This window comes from Balaenoptera borealis (genome assembly GCF_965194805.1).
Source record: "Balaenoptera borealis genome assembly, chromosome: 13".
Classification (NCBI taxonomy): domain Eukaryota; kingdom Metazoa; phylum Chordata; class Mammalia; order Artiodactyla; family Balaenopteridae; genus Balaenoptera; species Balaenoptera borealis.
Genome location: NC_138870.1, coordinates 42924751 through 42945688, shown reverse-complemented (window position 1 = coordinate 42945688; position 20938 = coordinate 42924751). Strand labels below are relative to the sequence as shown.

Genomic DNA, 20938 nt, shown 5'->3' with positions numbered 1-20938 from the left:
GTTCATTAGCAAAATAAAGGTTTTAGCTGTTGAAAGGACAATGCTACTAAGTCATCATCAAAGTGAATGTTCACATTAAATGTTACCTTTATATGTATTATTTATAAACAGACTCATAACACATAACTTGTGGAATAAACATTTCTGAATATATGAGAATTCGAAAATCTAATTTGAAATTAGCCTATATTTTAAAAGACCTAGATTTCTACTATTCAAGAATAAACTGTGGCATAACAGCTATGTAACACTTCAGGGTTTTTTAGCAATGCTATATTCAATAAAAGTTGAGCTGTCACATTAATTTGCAGATACCAGCTGTTAAAAAAAGCCAGAGATTGTTCAGCTTTTCCATTTTTGCCGTTATCATAGTTTAAAAAAAGATTAAAAGACTCATTTAAATTTCCCAGTGAACCCTCCCTTAAAAAGCTCCCCCAAACCCTTTAGCTCTAGGGTTTGCAATCAAAGAGGTGGTTGAAAAGGTAAAGGTAACCAAGGGGCTTTCTCTTGGAAACAGAAGTTTAAAGACCCAGAATTTACACACTCAAATCAGGCCATAATCTGATCCACGAAGGCAAAACCCTTAAGCTGCACATTGCCCTGTGATTTTTCTCCCCTTCAATAACTGCTTCTGACACTAAAAGAATTTAAGAAAACCCCAGAATCACAGAGCTGAATCTTCTAGCTCTCTACCCTCACTTTGCAGATGAAATATCACACAACCCATACCCACCTCCCAAAAACAAAACAATAGCTGAAACCAGAATAGAACTAGAGAGTGGGCAACATAAAAACTACTCAGAAAGTAAATACAAGTAGCCATTAGACATAAGCCACCTGGAGAAAAGGAAACCAGTCCTGCTTTTTAATAATTTTATTTTTTCTAATTTTGTGTTAATTTCCCATAGCACCTTGGCAATGTTGAAAACAAAAATACAAATACAACGATGTACTCATTTTAACATAATATGCATGAGCATGTGTCACACCATTGGCAGGGGGGGGGGGGAGTGCAGTTTTGACAACAAGAACAAACCTAAGCAATGGACAAGAGAAGCCAGATAACTGGTTCTGACTCCCAACCCCGAACATTTAAGAGATATCACTCATACCTGAATCAGGCAAAAAACAAAAAAACAAAACCCAATAATGATGTGGATTGTTTCTTATACTAATCAGTGTTTTGTGCTGCAAAACTGAAAATAAAACCATTTTATTGTATACACAGCATGTTGATATCTCACTTGTACTTTCAGGAACCGTCTACTCAACAATTCACAGCTTTTAAAAATAAAATTGAAACTATTTAATAATTAGGTGGAATTTAAAAAAGAATACACTCTCAACTTGAAAACAAATTCTCTTTCAACTTCTTAAAATGTCCTCAATTAATGAGGACTGAAATGTCTATGTATCTTCTTGAAATCTCAGACTAAATTAGCATACACCAAAAAGCCCAAAGTTAAATTAATGGCCACCAAATTGTAAGGAAATATAAAAACTTAGGAAAGAACACCATACATTGTAGTTAAGAATTTACAAAAACTCCTCTTTCGTATTTTACCTTTTCTGTAAAAACAAAACAGTACTTTTAAAATATGGTTAATATACATGGCCAACATAAATAACAGACTTAACCCCAGTGCTGTTCAACTGTTATCAAAGTAAAACCAATGGACATTTAAGCCAAAAGACTAAATATTTAAGGCCATAACTAATAAAACTATAGAAAGTGTTCAGTAACTTTTAAATACTAGTCTCTGCTCCAGCAGATGCTAATACTCCATCATTATGCCTTCTCCAAAGCCAACCTGGTATTTAAAAAGAAAAAGGAATGTACAACAATATTCAAGCTACCTTAATTTTAGAAACCAAAAATAAATAAATCTGCATGTCATTTGATCACATGCAAATTGAGCACACAAGATGATAAGAACAAAAAACCATATCACTTAAAGAGCTTATCTTCTTCCAAAATCCATTTGAAAAAAATTTAGATGGATCATTCCTTTGAATGCCAGTGTCTATATTTGCAAAAATGAACTTACTCAGATTAAAGACAGGCCTAGATACCATGAAAACCTTAATTATCTGGATAGAAAATGGAGGCAAGTTTTGCCATATCTCTATCTATATACCTTCTCTGTGAAGTGCAAGGTGATGAACTTGTGTGACTCTTGTTCTCATGCATTTAAGAAGTATGGCAGAAGATCACTGAACCATACACTCAAGATCATTTGTATCTACTTTTACCCTCCAACAACCCAAGGACAAGTTAAGTCATAAGGATGAAGAGAAAAACTTGACATTTAAATTCCTCCTTCTAAAGAACCAAATAAATAGTTAAACTACAATGAATGCCCGACCCTCATCAGTTACAGAGTAATGCTGGACAAAAAAGCCATCAGTTTCACACAACTCATAGGCATCATTTAGATACAAACCTTATATCTGATATAATAAAATAAATGCTAAATACATATTGTGAATATATATATTATATATATATATACACACACACACACATACACCCACACATTATTCTTCCCTATACATCCCATCAAAACGGGAACTATTAGCTGTAATGAGCCAAATTAACTGAAAAACATAATATTTAATATGAAATTTAAAAATGGTCATGTCTTTAAATTTCTACTTTCAATAACACCTTCTGGGAAAAAGCAAGAACACACTTGCTTTCTTGAGAAAGAACTCTTTTCTTGTGTATCAATTAGAACACTTAGTTTTTAGAAGTTGGGTAGACTAACAGCAAGTCATACAAGGATACAAGTAATAAAGGCCTATTTCTGTGACACATTGTAAAAAAAAAAAAAGTATTGTTTCATCTAAGTGCAATAATTAAGTTTATAATCCTTACCAAGCGATTTTTGTAAAATGTTTATTCTCTTAAATCCAATACATTCACAGAGTGTTAACACTTTAAACGTTTATCATTTCCACCAGCTGCAGCATTATCTAAGTAAACCAAAATAAGCACTTTTATCATAGATGTAGTCAGTGATTATTAATACTTTTTTTTTTTAAAGACCTAAACTTCCCCCAAATTTCAGCACAGGTAGTTTTATTGTATGTTTCATTTAGTAGAAAATAGTGTGTAGAAATGAATAGTTTCAAACTGCTTAAATATATTATATCATGTTATCAATCCACCAAATCAAAAGCAATTGCCAAGCTGAATAATAAGTTACGAAGAAATGATAATTCTGGCTTGTACAGAAATGTGCGGTGTTTTCAAAGCTCTGAACAGTTACCTACTAATACAAATCTCCAAAGCTTAACTTAGAGTTGGAAGATGAGTTTCACAGTAATGTAATTTTAACCCTCATTTACATTCATTTTAATATATTACTAAGATGTTTACTCTATGTCACAATGGTGCTTTCCAGTGTTCACAATTTACAGTTTCAATTTGTACATATGTAATTCACTAACATAAGGGACAGTTATTACTATCACAAACTATCCCTAAAAAGAAAACAAAACCCCACCTTACATAGAACTCTGAAAATGGTATGACTTAAAACAGATTAATGCAACATGGTTTTTAATTTTTTAGCCATTTTCTAAACACCAGCATGTAAACTTGCCTATTTAATGTGAGAGCTACAACTTTATTCACTGAGAAATTATATGTTAATTTTAACTATCTTTCTAACCTTAACTCAAAAATTTTGTGACTTGCTGGTTCTGTTTCTGTGAATTCCAAACTGCTTTTTTTTTTTTTTTTTTTTGAGAAAGGGAAAGAAGGAAGGTGATAAATACATTGTAAACAGAAAAAGTTGTCCCCAAATTAAAACTTTAAAAAGAAATTTCTTTTTACATCTATACTATTTAACACTTTAAGAGTCAGCTACAATGTTTCATCTTTAACACTAACACAAATAAATTACTGTAGGGTCAGTCTGCCCTATCATTCTGGGATCTAAAGTTCTAAATACATGACCAGAAGAGTAAAATACTTTAACGTTCAAGTCAGAAATTTAGAACAGTTATATGATTTGACTAGACTGAGCCAGGCTACTAGAAACATACAATTCTGTAGGTGATTGGTTATTTTGCTTTTGGGGGTGGGTAGTCAAAGAACAGAGTAAGGAAGAAAGTAACAAAAGAAAGAAATCGTTTCCTATTTTAGGGGGGGAAGAAAAATCACAGGGCAGCTTAAACCTCTGAGCTCCATTTGACCCACCCACTCAGATATGACACAAAATTTTAATTTTTCAAATAACCCCCATTCTTTCCTTGAGTATCAAACTGATTGGTAGTCACATCCCCAAGTACAATCAGAGTTTAACAGCTTGTTGAATGAAATATTAGTAAGGTCAAAAAGACAGACTAAATTTCAAACTGGAAAAAAAAAAATCTACTCAAGTATTACATTCAGTTTTCAAATCATTTACTAACATGACAACAGATTTGGCTTCAATCATACTTGCACACACTCACACCACAACAGTCACCCCAGCCACTGATCTGTTTTGCAACACAAGGCCATATAGGCAGAAATGGCATTCTCCAAGCCAAACTTTAAATAGATTAAAAAAAGTAATTTCTAATTTTACAGAAATGTTTCTTCAAAAAATATTTTCTCTCACTCCCTCATCTCCTATACTGAAGGATGTATAATGTGTTTTTTTCCCAAGCTAAATCTGAACCCTCAAAATTGATTCCAGGCAGAAGATCTCTGCAAATTAAAATCAAAAACAAAAATAGAAAAATTATATTTTTATATATGTATACATATATATATATATTTATACTGATTGGAATCCTCCAGCATTTTAAAATCGCTTTAGAGATGAATTTTGGGATTCTATAGCTCACAACTCCAAAATCCATAATGATTTAAGGATGTACTTTCTCTTGTTTCCTTCCTGGCCACGCCCTCCCCTCCAAAACAGTTCAATATAGCCAGGCTCAAGTTTAATGGGAAGAGAGAGAAGTTTTTGAACAGTTTTTTTGTTTTTGTTTACTTTGGTGATCTGGGTGGCACGTATTGCTCTTTGCCATTACGTCGAGTCACTCCCTGAGGTATAGCCCTATGGCCAAACTGGCGTCTCTGTTCCCTGATTTTTCCAGCTGCTCCCCTAGGAATGGCATTGCCTCGGAAGCCAGAGTAATCCTTACTAGCCCTTGCTTCTGGCTTCTCATGTTGTTTCTCGAAGGACTTCTCAGGAGCTCCATTCTCTTCATTTTTGGTGGGAGATACTGCATTGGAGCGAAGTTCTCGCAGTGGCTGCACAAGAACTGGAGATGGCTCTTTAGGGGGCTTCTGGCACACTTCAGCATAACTTAGCTTCCGAGGTTCCTTTGAAGTAAAGATAAGAAACAAAAACATTTATGGTACATATTCTCTAAAGTACAGAAAGAATAGTGTTAACCACAAGAAATCAGTAAGTTATCTTGTAGGAAAGGGCACTAGGCAGTCTCTTATACAATGCTATTAAAGTGTACAGGTACAATCTTTAAAAATAAAATTTGTTGAATATAATTAAAAAGTCTTAGCAATTTATGTATGATACAATAATTTCACTTGAGATATTTATTTGAAGGATATACAAGTCAGCAATGTTTATAATGATGCAAAAAAACCTGGAAACCTAAATGGCTAACAAGGAAGAACAGATTAAATTAATAATGGTACATCCACATGATGAAATAAAATGGTTCCATTCTCTCTTCCCTGACTACAAAGAACCCTAAGAGAGATACCACAAGAATCTCAGCAGAGCAGTTGGAAACCAATAATATAAACTCTTAATTACCTCATCTGAAAAGGAGGAGAATAGGGATGCTGTGAGAATGGGCTAAAGCATAAAAGTCTTTAGTACTGGTCCTAGCATATAGTAGGCATTTCATAAGTGGTAGCTGCTATTCTATTATTATTATCATTATTATTAAAAGACAAGATAAAATGTTCTTAACCTAGAAAAAAGAAAGAGCTGTACCAAAAATGCTACTAGTTATATCAATGAATGAAAGACTTATAGGTAAATTCTGTGGCTTTTTTTCCCCTGCTTTTCTATATTTTTCAAATTATAAAAACGATTCTGGAAATTGAATAAAAATGGCAGTGGCCCCTCATGGGTTTCATAGATTTGTTAAGCATTATACAAAAAAGAATTTCAAGAGGCTCAAAGCCTCTATACCCTAGCCCAAAAAAAGGTACAGTCATCATAATGAGAAGGAAGCTTCACTTAACCACAATCTGATTGGAAACAAAGCAATCAAAAGAAACAGAATAAACAGTAATTTCTTCATTCCCTCAACAAGGCTAAAATTTCCAGTTTCTTCAGAGTGACTTTAAATTCCTTTTTTGATGCGGGCAACCAGCCCCAATTTGGGCTATTTCCAAATGACTCTGCTCTAGCAAAGAGTTATGTGAAAAATAAAATTTCTCATTATTTAACCTATTGTTTTATTCTCGCTAAACTAAATTCAACAAGTTACCTGTAGGGCCACAGCTACAGCTGCACTTATGTTACTATTACACGGTGAAGCAGTATTTGTTCTCGATGGCTTTGCAGTACTCGGGGAAGAAACTGGTATAGTTGTCTGGTTGGGAACATCTTTCTGAACAGTGGAATCCTCTATTAGATCCTTTTCTTGCTGAGTTGTGCTAAGGAAAAAAGAACTTGACATTAGGCTTAATATAGAGCACAAAGAAACACCTGAGAAATGATCAGAAGAAAAAGTAATCTTAATGTGAAAGATCATCTACTTTGAAATTGTACCTTAATGCAGAAAGCTCAGCTGTACATGGAGGACTGGTGCTCATATTGAGTTGCTGGGCAGAGGTGCAGTCTGTCTGTTCATCCTCTGCAGTCACTGGGCAACTAACTCTCAACTCTTCCTTATCCTTAAAGTGGAAACATATTTCAAAATTGAACTTATATAGATACTTCTCCAAAGAAGATAAACAAATGGCCAATAAGCACATGCATGAAAAGCTCAACATAACTGTCCATTAGGGAAATGCAAATCAAACCCACAATGAGAAACCATTTCACACTCACTAGGATAGCTATAATCAGTAAGACAGAGAATAATGAATGTTAGTGATGGTATGTAGATATTGGGACTCTCATACACTGAGGGTGGAAATGTAAAATGATGCAGCCACTTTGTAAAAACAGTCTGGCAGCTCCTCAAAAAGTTAAATATAGAGTTACCATATGACCCAGCAATCCTGCTCAGTTATAAACCCAAGAGGAAACACATGTCTATACAAAAACTTATACACAAATGTTCACAATAGCATTATTCATAATAGTCAAAACGTGAGAACAAGCTAAATATTCAGCTGGTGAGTGGATAAACAAAATGTGGTATAACTATCCAATGGAATATTATTGCACAATGAAAGGAATGAAGTACTGATACACTCTACGACAAAGAATGACCCTTGAGGACATTATGCTAAGTGAAATAAGCCAGTCACAAAAAGACAAATACTGTTTGATTCCACTTATATGAGATACTTAGAGTAGTCAAAGTAGACAAAGCAGAATGGTGGTTGCCAGGGGCTGAGAGAAGGGGGGGAATGTGAGCTGCTATTTAATGGGTAACCCATTTTAGTTTTGCAAGATAAAAACAGTTCTGAAGACTGGTTGCACAACAATGTGAATGCATTTAACACTACTGAACTGTACACGCTTAACATGGTTAAGATGATAAATTTTATGTTATGTGCATTTTACCACAAGTAAAAAACGAATATCAAGAAAGAGCCCTAGAAATTAAAATCGACCAACAAAATAAAAATTTCAATAGGTTTTTAGGGGTATGGGATTAAAATTTTTTAAAATTTCAATAGGTTTAAAAGGTAACATTCAGGATAACTTTGTAGAAAATACAGACAGGTACAAAGATAAAAATTAGAAAAGCCAAACAAGAAAATCAGAGGTTCAACATACAAGGTCCAATATCAAATTAAGTGTTCATCCCATATTTGTGGGTTGGAATTACAAGAAGTACATCTTATTATTATTCTTTAAAAATGTATCTGTGGGGACTTCCCTGGTGGCGCAGTGGTTAAGAATCCGCCTGCCAATGCAGGGCACACGGGTTCGAGCCCTGGTCCAGGAAGATCCCACATACTGTGGAGCAACTAAGCCCGTGCACCACAACTACTGAGCCTGTGCTCTAGAGCACGTGAGCCACAACTACTGAGCCTGCGTGCCTAGAGTCCGTGCTCTGCAACAAGAGAAGCCACTACGATAAGAAGCTTGCGCACCGCAATGAAGAATAGTCCCCGCTCGCCGCAACTAGAGAAAGCCTGTGCGCAGCAACAAAGACCCAATGCAGCCATAAACAAACAAACAAACAAGCAAATAAATAAATGTGTCTGTGTATCATACCTCACCAAATCTGAGAAGCCATCAACTTTAAAACACACCATTATTTTATATACTAAGAAAAAACACTGCCACTATAACTATAATAGTTTTTAAATTATAAGACAGCCTGACTTTCATGGGGAAAATGTAATAACAATAATTTTTTTTTAAAAAAATGGTCTATCTTAGAAGTGGTGAAACAATTACCAAATTGCATAATTTTGTTAACAAGGGAAGACAGTGAAATACCTTCAAAATTCTGAGGGAAAATGATTTCTAATAGAGAATTCTACAGAGATAAGCTACTTATCAAGTGTGAGAACAGAAGAACATTTCAGAATGCAAGATCTCAAGAAATTTATACTAAAAACCTTATACAGGAAGCCTGGGAAGATGTGACCCACCATAATTTGGGAAAGTCAAACAAGAGTAAGAAAAAGAAGGGATCCACCAAAGAAGAGTAAAGAAAATTCCCAGGATGACAGTGAAGTCCCAGGAACACAGCTGTGCAGAGTATAAGAAAGGAGACATAATAACAATATACCATAAGCCTCAGTTATGGAAAAAAATGATGCAATACTGAGATGTGACATACAAATGATGGCATGACCTAATCTAACTGGCAGTGTCTTTTACTTTCTTAGTAATACCAAAATAATGGGGTATCTCATAATTGATGGCAGTATAGATATGATGAAGTACAATGTACTGAGAGGATGAGAAAAGTATATTGGTTTAAGAGAGCTAAACCCTTAGCTTCTAGAATGTAAAGTTAATAGACAATGTCTAAAACTGAAAAATCTAAGAAGGAGCAGTATAAACATGTTAATTAGATATACAGGGATAAATGTCAGGAGAAAAAGCTAGAGTTGAAAGTGGTAGCAGGGGACTACTATTTTTCATTATAAGCCTAGATATACTATGTACATGTACTCTTAAAAATGAAGCTGAGGGCTTCCCTGGTGGCGCAGTGGTTGAGAATCTGCCTGCCAATGCAGGGGACGTGGGTTCGAGCCCTGGTCTGGGAAGATCCCACATGCCACGGAGCAACTAGGCCCGTGAGCCACAATTACTGAGCCTGCGCGTCTGGAGCCTGTGCTCGGCAACGAGAGGCCGCGATAGTGAGAGGCCTGCGCACCGCGATGAAGAGTGGCCCCCGCTTGCCACAACTAGAGAAAGCCCTCGCACAGAAACGAAGACCCAACAAAGCCATACATACATAAATAAAAAGAATGTAAGCAGACAAGAATAGCATTAAAAAAATAATAATAAATAAATTTTAAAAAAAATGAAGCTGAATTAGAAACAAAAGGTAGAAAATGAGAAAAATTTGTGGGGCATGAGGATTTAGCATATAAAGAGGTCTACACTCAAAAAAATATTGTAGGATGGGTTATCCCAACCTTTTGACATCAACTCTCCATTTATTTGGAAGACTGAGTTTACCAGAGTAGCTTAGAATTCATTCGTGTTATCACTTAATTATCGATATATGCACTTAAGTGGAAATGACACTTTCCATTCAGCTTTCATAAATTAGTTCTACCAAGCTAGGTTGACTGATACAAAGACAGGCAAAGGTGAAGAAACATTTTATTGACGTTGTGTAACTTTATCACAAATCTTTTCGTAATACTCAAAGTATGCTAAAAACCCCATGAATAAACACTATGATAGAAACAAGCATTGAGAGCAAATAAAATTTTAAATAATAACCATGAAAACAAAGGCAAAAAATTGGTCCCATAAGATAAAGATTGGATGCTTCAGTGTTTACCTTTTCTTTGCAGACACCTTTAACAACATCAGACATCCTACTCTCCAAAACAAGTTCACCTGGCGTTCTTGATGAACTTCCAGGTAAAGGAGGAAAATTTGAGGCTAATAAGTCAAACTTTGGTGTTGGAGCCTTTGCTTCAGCTGTTGAAGGATGGGGTCTCTAAAAGACACAAATCAAAAAACAGATTACATGCTCATCTCATTCTCTAATCCTGTACCACAGAAGCTGAAAGCTCTAAGAAACAAACAAACCAAACTCCACCTAATGAAGAGAACTGTTCCCCTATAAATTCTTGGATTCTCATTTTAGTTGAGTTCTCATTAGTATTGATCAATCCGACTTATCTTTAGTCAGTCAGCTCCTTCTCTTGGTTCTTTTGCAAACTCTGCCACACTCTTTAAACCTTCTAATCAATCTCCACTATTCTTTGCTTTCTAAATTTGCTATACCCTCTTCCATAACAAAAATAAACACAAAAACCCCTACACTACCTAAATTTGCCATCATCTTTTCTCCTTCTATAGTCTCAAGGGAAAACAATATCCTTCCTTGAAAATCTTTTCATCTTTCTCCTCCACCTACCACTCTCTATACCCTCTGACAAGCCTCTCACTTGTATCTTCTTCTCTACTCCCTCACCGCACCACTAAAATTGCTTTGACAAGTCACCAATGCCTTCTTCCACAATGCAAAATCTGACAGACTTTTTTTTTCTGACCTCACTCTAGCATTTGGCATGGTAAACATTCTTTCCTGTGAGAGCTCATTCTTCCGTTAACTTCTGATACCTCTTTTCCTTAATTCTCAGATCTGACAAGCATGTGCTCTTCTCCCCCTGACCACCTCTTTGGATGGTTTTGGTTTCTATACGATTGCCACTCTTTCTCCCTTTCCATACTCTCCCTGTGTGATATCCATTATCCACAGCTTCAACTACTACCTACATGCAAACAACTCTTAAAACAATCTTTTTCACTTTATGGTGAATTTTTGGCTGCACAACTCTGAAAATTAACCAAAAATCACTAGGTTGTACGCTTCAAATATTTTCAGACCAGATCTTTGCCTGAAACCCAGATATCAATTTGCCTATTAGCTATTTCCACTTGGATTTCTCTTGGATACTTCAAACAACAAAATGAATGATCACACTTTTCAGCCCCACAGCTACTATGTTCCTCAAGTTCCATTCTCGGCCCTTTTTAATATCACTTACTCTACTGAGAGTCCCCTGCATGATCTCATCTACTCTTGTTACTTTAATTACTACATGTAAGCTTACAAATCCTAAATTGTACCTCTAGCTAAGATCTCCTTACTGCACAAGGGTACCCCCACCCTGCCCTTTGTACTATGAAGCAGGCCGGTCTCCTGTTTCTTCAGTCCTCAATCCAGGTATTTTCAACATATTAAACAGACCTCCAACCTAATCTCTCCTCTCCTTAATCGTTCAGGGCCACTTGAGGATTCACATAGACTGCTACAATGGTATCCTAAAAAAGGTATTGCCTAAAGTCTCAAGGCTGCCATGGTACAGAAAGCTATAAATGAAAAACCAACACTTTTAAAAGGTTCACAGTTTGCCCCAAGGACTATTCTTTGTGTTATAATGCAATATTTTTCTTCTTTGAAAATCTGTACCTTTTCACTGCTTAAACATGTGATATCTGTATACTTACATGTATATTATATGTACACTATATAGTATACTATTATATATGTATATAACTCACTACTTAGACATGTAAAGCAAGTATTATATTTCACATTTATGATATAAATGTAAATTCCAGGCAGGGTTTTCTTGAGACCTCCATGTCTTCCTATACTATTTTTATTCCTCAACTCCTTTTGACCACAGTTAAGAAATGGCAAACATTCACCATGAACAAACCACACACACAAAAAAATATGAATAATTTGAAGCTAGGTAAATGAGGATTCAAATAAGAACCTGCCTAGAACTATAAAAAAATTTTTAAAAATCTCTAAGTGGTTTCACAGGATTGGCAAATATAAGAATCAGCACTAGGTAGAAAACTGCCCCCAAGTAACAATTAATAAATAGTATAACAGTTTCCAAAACCATCCAACAGAGCTTTAAAAGTGAATCACATATGCTACCAGACTGGCAAAAAATCATACACTTTGTAAGGCTTATGGATAAACAGAAACTTTTTTTCACAGAGTGAAAATCAGCACAACCCCTACAGAAAGCCATTAGGCAGCAACTTACTGAATTGTGACTCAGAAATCCCACTTCTAGGGATTCTCCTTCAGATACTATTGCACACATAGGAAGTGATGGTTAATATGAGGTTATCAATGCACTGTTTGTAACAGCATTGTAAAATCAAAAGATTGAAACTCTTTAAATTTCCATTAATAAAGCAATAATTAAACTTTCCATAGAATATTTTCATATATTTTATTTTAAACCATGTGAATAGATTAGGTATTCAAGTAATTTTTTTTAAAAGTGAGCAACACAGGTCAAAGCTCTAACTATATGTGTGCTTTAAGGGTGAGGGGTAATGGTAATGGTGGATATTTCAGGGTCAAGAACAGGCTCTAATCATAATCAATATTATAATCAATAAAATAAAAACCCAGAAAGATACACCAGAAGTCAACGCCATAGTAAATCACAGAAGAAAAAAAAAAATTGAACGTATGTAATTAAAGGTTAAAAAAAAAAAAACTTACTGGGATCCTTTCATCTTCCCGACGTCTTCGACCTCTGAAGAGAGTTCTCCTTTTAACAATGACAAAAGGGAGTGGGGGTGGGGAAGCAGGTGGGAGGGACAATTCATAAGTTTCTTCAAATGTATACATTCTATCAAAGATGGGCGAACTTCTATTTTAAGTATCTATACTTCCTAAATCTCCTTTATTATTAAAAGATATATTTTCTTCTGAAGAGACGCTGAGCTAATCTACCAAAAACTTCACCTACTACCACCACCACCACTAAGTAAGCTGGGCCCATTTTTATTAGCAATGCTCCCTCCAAATCAGAAGCATATTAGGGTTCATTTTTTTTGTTTTGTTTAGGAAGGGTAGATAACATATAACCCCATTCCCACAGTTTAGATGTTGCTAGAAATTAAAACTATGATGCAGATGGAATCTTATCTTTCTAAGCTAATCTTTCCTTAGTGAACTGTGAAGAACTTCAGAATAACTTTTATAAACCTCTGACTCAGAGCTATATGGGCATTCTGAATTTCTTAATTATGAAAAACTAGTAACACATATTACATGAATAAAGTATTTATTTAGCATAACTATATACCAATAATTAAATTTAAAAATCACTAGATCGTGGTCTTCAAACATTCATATTATGATTAAAGAATTTTCATATACCTTATTTCCACATTTATTACCATACTTCCTTACCTGCCCCTACCATAGTCCCCATTCTGTTCCATCTGCAAAGTGGGAGTCTCTTTTGGAAGGTAGCTTTGCTCCTGGTGCCCTGTTACTGTAGGGTTATGTCGTTCAGTTGGAAAGTTCCTTGAACCAGATCTGTTCAATGGTCCATCCGTCAATGACACAGAGCCCTCTGTTGAGTGTTCTGAACCACCTGACCTAAAATGAGGCTTCACACTATAAGAAATATAAGACCATATATGTGAAAGGATAAATTAAAACAGAAAATATTTTCTCTTAATGGTAGAAACTCTTAACAGGCCAAGTTAAAAATTGCCTTCTGCTGTATTCTGATTTTCCATAAACTAGGTTGGACACAGAAGCACTGTGTTGTAAAAATGTAAACTCTTTAATGTCTCAGACGTATTATTTTTAAAAGGCAAAGAATTTTTACATTAAAAAAAGCTGTCTGGAGAGATTTGGGAGGTGATCCAAAGTTCTTCAAGATAAGGCTACTTCTACCCCCAAATTTAGGCTATAACTAGGATTTTACCTAATTTCTTTAACACAAACTGCAGTTCTGACACATCTAAATCAGCCAGGCTGGAAGCTTATTGAGTCTATGCCATACATTCTCAATGGGGCAACAATACCCCCAAAGGGAGTAAGAATTGGCATACATTACATAAATAGATATACAATAATCTCTAGTATTAAATTTTCATATGGGGGAAAAGTCTAAAAAAACTCTTTAGGGGACTGATAATTTTTTTAAAAAGTAAGGAACAGTGGAATATATTAAAATCCCAGCTTCCTACTAAGCATCCCTCTCCAAATGAAATCAGTTGTTCAAAGATCCAACAAAGATGTGGGACCAAAAAACTAGGAAAATATAATGCAACTAATAGCCTGGCATGACTTCATGAATTAAGGTATGGAATCTGGTAAAAAACAAAAAACCAAACCAAACCAAACCAAAGACAAACAAAGCAAAACAAAACAAAAACAAAAACCACCTACACATCTAACAAAAGTAGCTTTTATCTTGGATGATGGGTATAAGCACCCAACTCTCTTAACAATTTGTAAGCAGATGAAGCTCGGGTAGGGTAAAGGAGAGGATGCAGTTTAATCAATAGTGAAAACCTCTAAAGTAAGCCCAAGCAACTGAGGACCCTGGCTCTACAGGAGATTAAAAAAGGAAGTATTAGATTTCTATTTAGCCCCTGGCTTGCAGTTTATATACTCCATTTTTTTTAGTCTATTTTCATAGTTACAAATTTATAATATTAATAACACACTGTAAATTCCGGGTTCTTTGAATAGGGATTTAAAACCTCATAATTATGAACAGTTAAACATTAATTCCAATAGCATCTCCAGCTATCCTACTAACTCTTTAGAGAATATAACAAATTAGATTACTACTACTAAAACTTAAACATAAAAATTAGGCTATAAAGTTGGGCTAAGTCTCATATACAGTACTTTTCCAGATAATTACTTATACGTTACAAAATAGTTTCTGAATAGCAACGAAATTTACAGTATGTCAACTAACACAAACTAATTTACATTATCCATCATATCTGAAAATGACCTCATGAGGTAGATATTGCTGTTTATGTATCTGTTCAGAAACTATCACTCACTGAAATTTTCTCATTGCATTTCAATACACCCAGTAGACAAGTTATTAGGTTTAACAGCCCTCAGATCTCATAATCTTACCCTTCACAGAGAGGGACTTACAATCGCAGTCTTGGCAAAAGAAAAAAGGATGATGAAAGAAAGAAGTGATAAAAGATGTAAAGGAAGAAGGAAAGTGACAGAAAGATAAAGTATGAAAGGTAGAAAATTGCCCAGACTTCTGAAAGTTAGTCCTATTCTCTCTAAGTAGGTCTAGTGATCATCACTGGGCTGTTACAAGGTTAATGTAATACACTGCTCCTTGATTGATAACTTAAATAAATAAAAATAAAGGCCTGGCAGCGGTCACTTCTTAGAAGTAAGAAGGAAGCAAGGATTTGGGTTGGTGGTCAAAAGGCTCTAGTTCATCTGCAATATCTGCATTTTTATAAGGAAGTATTCGTGTATTATTTCTGTGACTAAAAATGAACAACAACCTGTATCGGTCAAACAAACGCAAAAAATTGTACACAAGTAGTTTTGAATAACAAGCAAAATTATACTAAACCTATCCTGTATCTTCAAAACCACAGATATATCTCCTTATAAGCAAGAATGACTTGGGACTTCCCTGGTGGCGCAGTGGTTAAGACCCCGCGCTCTCAATGCAGGGGGCTTAGGATTGATCCCTCCTCAGGGAACTGGATCCCACATGCACGCCGCAACTAAGGTGCCCACCTCCTGCAACCAAGGAGCCCATCTCCCAAAACTAAGACCGGGTGCAACCAACCAACCAAATAAATAAATAAATAAATAAATAAATATTTTTAAAAAAGCGAGAATGACTTGAGTGTCATTCTTGGCTTTCTTATTGTATTTTTACCTCTTATTGTATTTTTACCTCTTGAAAGCACAGCAGTGCTTTCAAGTGACAATAAAGGAATACCATAAGCCCACTTAATGTATTTTTAAGTCAAGCATCTGCAAACACCAATACCTTTTGTTGTTATTAAAAATTGTTTTTAGTCTCTTATAACCAAGACGTCTACTTCATGTAAGTGTTTAAAGCAAAATTCACCTCTTCAAAGAAATGTGAAATCAACAGATACATATTTTTACAAAGCTACTATTTCTAATCATGAGAAATCTGTATCTCCTCACAAGGGAGGTTATAAACTGTCATTTGTATTAACTCAATTATTTTTAAGAAAAAAACTTTACTAGCTATAGTAGAAGAAAAGAAAATGTGCTAATCTCAGGTCTGCTGATGATAAAAAGCCATGTAACCCTAGCAAGATATTCATCCTCTTCAACTTTCACTTTCTTCAATTCATCTGTAAAATGAATTAAAACTACATCATAACAAAGGTCTTTCCAGATTTAAACATCACTGTCTCTGTGTGCACATGGAAATTAAATAATCTTTTTGGAACAACAGGATGAAGGTTAGAGGACAGTGTGTGTTTTTTTTTTAAAGTTTAATTTTTATTTATTTATTTATTTATGGCTGTGTTGGGTCTTCGTTCCTGTGTGAGGGCTTTCTCTAGTTGTGGCAAGTGGGGGCCACTCTTCATCGCGGTGCGCAGGCCTCTCATTATCGCGGCCTCTCTTGCTGCGGAGCACAGGCTCCAGACGCGCAGGCTCAGTAATTGTGGCTCACGGGCCTAGTTGCTCCACGGCATGTGGGATCTTCCCAGAACAGGGCTCGAACCCGTGTCCCCTGCATTGGCAGGCAGATTCTCAACCACTGCGCCACCAGGGAAGCCCCACAGTGTGTGTTTTTAAAGCTCACTGTACTTCTACTCATATGTCCTAGCAATACTTGAATTTTGCTGTTATTACTGTATCACCAAACTAAGGGTCATCTACAAGAGCACAAGTAATCTTTTGTTTATAAAGAATCCTTCATTCTTACAATATGAAGAGTTCTCATTTGAAACTTCATAAAGCAATTAAGAATGTGTATATGTAGTAAAATTTTCTGAACACTTAAAAATGATCTTCAGGGAATCCCCTGGCAGTCCAGTGGTTAGGACTTGGTGCTTTCATTGCCATGAGCCCGGGGTTTGATCTGGGGAACTTAGGGAATTAAGATCCCACAGGCCGCAAGGCAAGGACAAAAAAAAAAAAAAGATATTCAAATGCTTTAACCAACTGTGTCAGTTAAAGTGAGTACATGGCTTCCCTGGTGGCACAGTGGTTAAGAATCCACCTGCCAATGCAGGGGACACGGGTTCATGCCCTGCTCCAGGAAGATCCCACACGCAGCGGAGCAACTAAGCCTGTGCTCCACAACTACTGAGCCCGAGTGCCACAACTACTGAAGCCCACACGCCTAGAGCCCGTGCTCTGCAACAAGAGAAGCCACCCAATGAGAAGCCTGTGCACCACAACAAAGAGTAGTCCCCGTTCGCCGCAACTAGAGAAAGCCTGCGCACAGCAACTGAAGACCCAACACAGCCAAAAATAAAACAAATTAAGTAAATAAATTTAAAAATAAATAAATAAATTCCAGCTATCGTTTTTCATCTTACCGATTTTTTTGGAATGGTCGACCCATATTCACAGCAGCAGCAGCAGCAGCATTTGTTTTATAAGATCCTGGTGAATTAAAGCCATTCACAAAACTACCATTGGGAAAAGGAGCCTAAAAGAAAATTTTAATGTTTAAAAGCTATTCATAGTAAAGACAAAAACCTGGTGTGAGGGTCTTAAGAAACTTCTGATGAACTAACCTAGCATCAATTTCTTTGATAAGCCAAAAATAATTTTAAACATTTGCAATACTCACTCCAAGTTATCACTTGAATTACAGAACAAGGAACAACTGGTTCAACACTTAATAAAGAATAGTTCTCTCTGAAAAAGTTTCACAAAACTTTAAATCATTCAGGATTTTTCCAGTCTATTAATTTACCAGCAATTTAAAGAATAAAATGATAGGAACCAATAGCTCAACTCTTAGTCATACGCATATATTTGATATGGGGGATTAAATATCCTTATCACCATTGAAAAGCCAGAAAGTAACCAATATCAACACAAAACAAAATAAAACATGAACTCTAATTCTAGCTGATTTCTTCAAATTTCAGCTTCAGTGAAAAAAATGTATTATTCTGTAAGGATCTCACTTACCAGTGGTGTTTCAAAGTAAGGTGTGGGATTTGGAGACCAAGACTGAGGCACAATACTATAAACAGAGTACTGTTGGTGAGGATTATATACAGGCTGCATAAAGACCGGTGAGGCATACTGTGCTTGAGTTTGAATGGGAGGACTATACATACTAGAATCCATTAATCGATAACCATTCTTAGCAAAAAACGTATTGATGGCTTTTATCCTTGCCTAGAAGCAAGAAGAACACAAAGGATATAATCACAAAGGATAAAGTGTATATTTTCACAAATATATTTAATTTACATTTGGAACATATTTTCCATGACATTATTTCCATGTACTAGAGTTAGTAGAGCAAAAGAAAATGATTGATAGCTGTACTTTTAAAAACTTCTACATGGCAAATACAATTAATACAATAAACAAAGTAAAACCACAAAAGTCAAAATATTAAAACTAACTGCAACTTATCACAAGCAAGGTGGAAAAAGAAAGGCAAATGGCTCTTATATGAAAAGATGCTAGACCCTGCTCATAAGAGAAATGCAATTAAAATGGAATTCACATTTCTCACATAAAATTGGAAAAAGTCTAAAAATTTGACAACATACTCTATTGATAAGGCTGTGGCAAAACAGGTACTCTGATACATTGATGATGGGCATTCAAAACAACACAACCCTTAAAAAGGAAAATTCAGCAATGTCTTCCAAAATATCACATATGCATATTATCATATTCTTATCAACCCCACTTCTAGGAAATTTTACTGCATATACACAGACCAAAAAGAGGTTTTTAAAAAAATGATGCATATGGCTATTCACTGACACTTACTATGATAGGAAGTGGGGGGGCATGGGGGGTGAGGGGGCTTGGATCCACAACTCTCCCAAACACACGCTCACACACACGAAACAACCCAACAGTCCATCAATGATTGAAAACAACATGGTGTATCCACACAATTATCAGATGTAAGAAAAAAAAAAAAAAGAAACCTGAGGAACTGCTCTAAATATTATAATGGAGTGATTTCCAGAAAATACTATTTAAAAGAAAAAAAGAAGAGGCAAGGCAAGGAGAAAGGTATGTATAGTTAGGTGTTGTTTAGATAAGTTAGATGTGGATATGAAGATATACTTGCATTCACACACACAGACACGTGAATATGAATTTAATATACTGTTTTAGATATTTTACTTTTAAGCCATGCACATACTGAATAAAATTTTTAAAAATCAGTTTGTAAAAGTTCAATGCAAAATGAACCTAAATGTGTATCCAACTAGCGGAATAACACAGAGAAACTCTAAATGACTTTGAACCAAAATAAAAATCAACTGTTATGAACGTTCCTTAGGAACAAACCACAAGGCAAAGTACAGCAAAAAAAAGTCTTAATTTGTTTTCAGAATTATATTATTATTGGTATTGTTATTCTGAGACTTCTGTCTGTGATTTTGGATATACCAAATCATAAATTATATTGGGGTCACTGACATCTGAGATTTTCACGTGGGAGAAAAGAGATGCAGACAGCAACTGAAGAAGTAAAAACCATGTAGCCTGAATTTAAATCGAAAGCATCGATATAAACTCATGATATATATTGTCTTTAAAAAAAAAAAAAAAGCATTTAATAGCTCTGTTCAAAGAAAAGGCTTAGAAATAATAACCAAACCATTAGCCAGAAGCACTCCTTGTGCCTAAGCAGTGGACTGCAAAACATTACTTTCCCATAAAAGTAACATGGCAACTCCAGAGCCTTTTGACACAAAACGTACAAGAGCCTGGAACATTTTGTCACATTAGAGAGCAAGGAACATTGAAAATACCATGACAAAAGGACTCAAAGAGGCCATACTTCATCAGTAAGGACAATGAACACACCAAATATGTTTAAATATTCAAAACCAAAAAAATATCTGAATGGTCGTTTTTGAAGGTTGCCAGGGAACCAACACATTATTTTGAAAACTGGTAGTAAAAGCTAGAACCAAGCATTTATCATACATTGCATATATGAGCTGTACCTCAGGGTAATGAAGATGAAGGAAAGCTTTTCTTTATGGAAGTGTTTCAAATAATAAATGGAAAAAAGATAGCACAGAAATAGTACCACTTTGCAACCCTTAACAAATCAATATATCTAGTCAATGATCAGCAGCAGCTAGTATAAGAGAGACATACAAAGACATATACTACATGTTTTTGTTCTCTTTGCTGCTCCAAAATAAAATCTAATTCTGATTAAGCCTCTAGATCTAGCTACCAATTTGCATGAAATACAGAGGTCAGAGGATCGTGTTAAACTACACTCAAGAATATAACTTGGGACTTCCCTGGTAGCACAGTGGTTAAGAATCTGCCTGCCAATGCAGGGGACACGGGTTCGTGCCCTGGTCCTGGAAGATCCCACATGCTGTGAGGCAACTAAGCCCATGCACCACAGCTACTGAGACTGTGCTCTAGAGCCCGCGAGCCACAACTACTGAAGCCCATGCACCGCAACAAGAGAAACCACCGTAATGAGAAGCCTGCACACCACAACGAAGAGTAGCCCCCACTAGCTGCAACTAGAGAAACTCCACGTGCAGCAATGAAGACCCAACGCAGCCAAAAATAAATAAATAAATTTATATTTTAAAAAACTTACTAAAAAAAGAGCTCG

The 20938-nt window shown here is 35.5% G+C and overlaps 1 protein-coding gene across 11 annotated transcripts in view; it reads right to left on the bottom strand.

Annotated features, from left to right (window-relative positions):
• Window positions 1–859: 859 nt before the first annotated feature.
• LARP4 (La ribonucleoprotein 4) overlaps window positions 860–20938 on the bottom strand; it is a 67092-nt gene continuing 47013 nt past the window's right edge. For 10 of the 11 annotated variants that reach the window (XM_082352399.1, XM_082352394.1, XM_082352400.1 and 7 more), the window contains 8 exons: window positions 18280–18492; window positions 17676–17788; window positions 13540–13749; window positions 12844–12892; window positions 10135–10296; window positions 6753–6877; window positions 6469–6637; window positions 860–5326 (listed from right to left, as the gene is read on the bottom strand). In XM_082352399.1, coding sequence (XP_082208525.1) covers window positions 4988–5326; window positions 6469–6637; window positions 6753–6877; window positions 10135–10296; window positions 12844–12892; window positions 13540–13749; window positions 17676–17788; window positions 18280–18492 — 1380 coding nt within the window. In that variant the 3' untranslated portion in view covers window positions 860–4987. The remainder of the gene's footprint in view (window positions 5327–6468; window positions 6638–6752; window positions 6878–10134; window positions 10297–12843; window positions 12893–13539; window positions 13750–17675; window positions 17789–18279; window positions 18493–20938) is intronic. The other variant, XM_082352398.1, reaches the window with a different exon arrangement.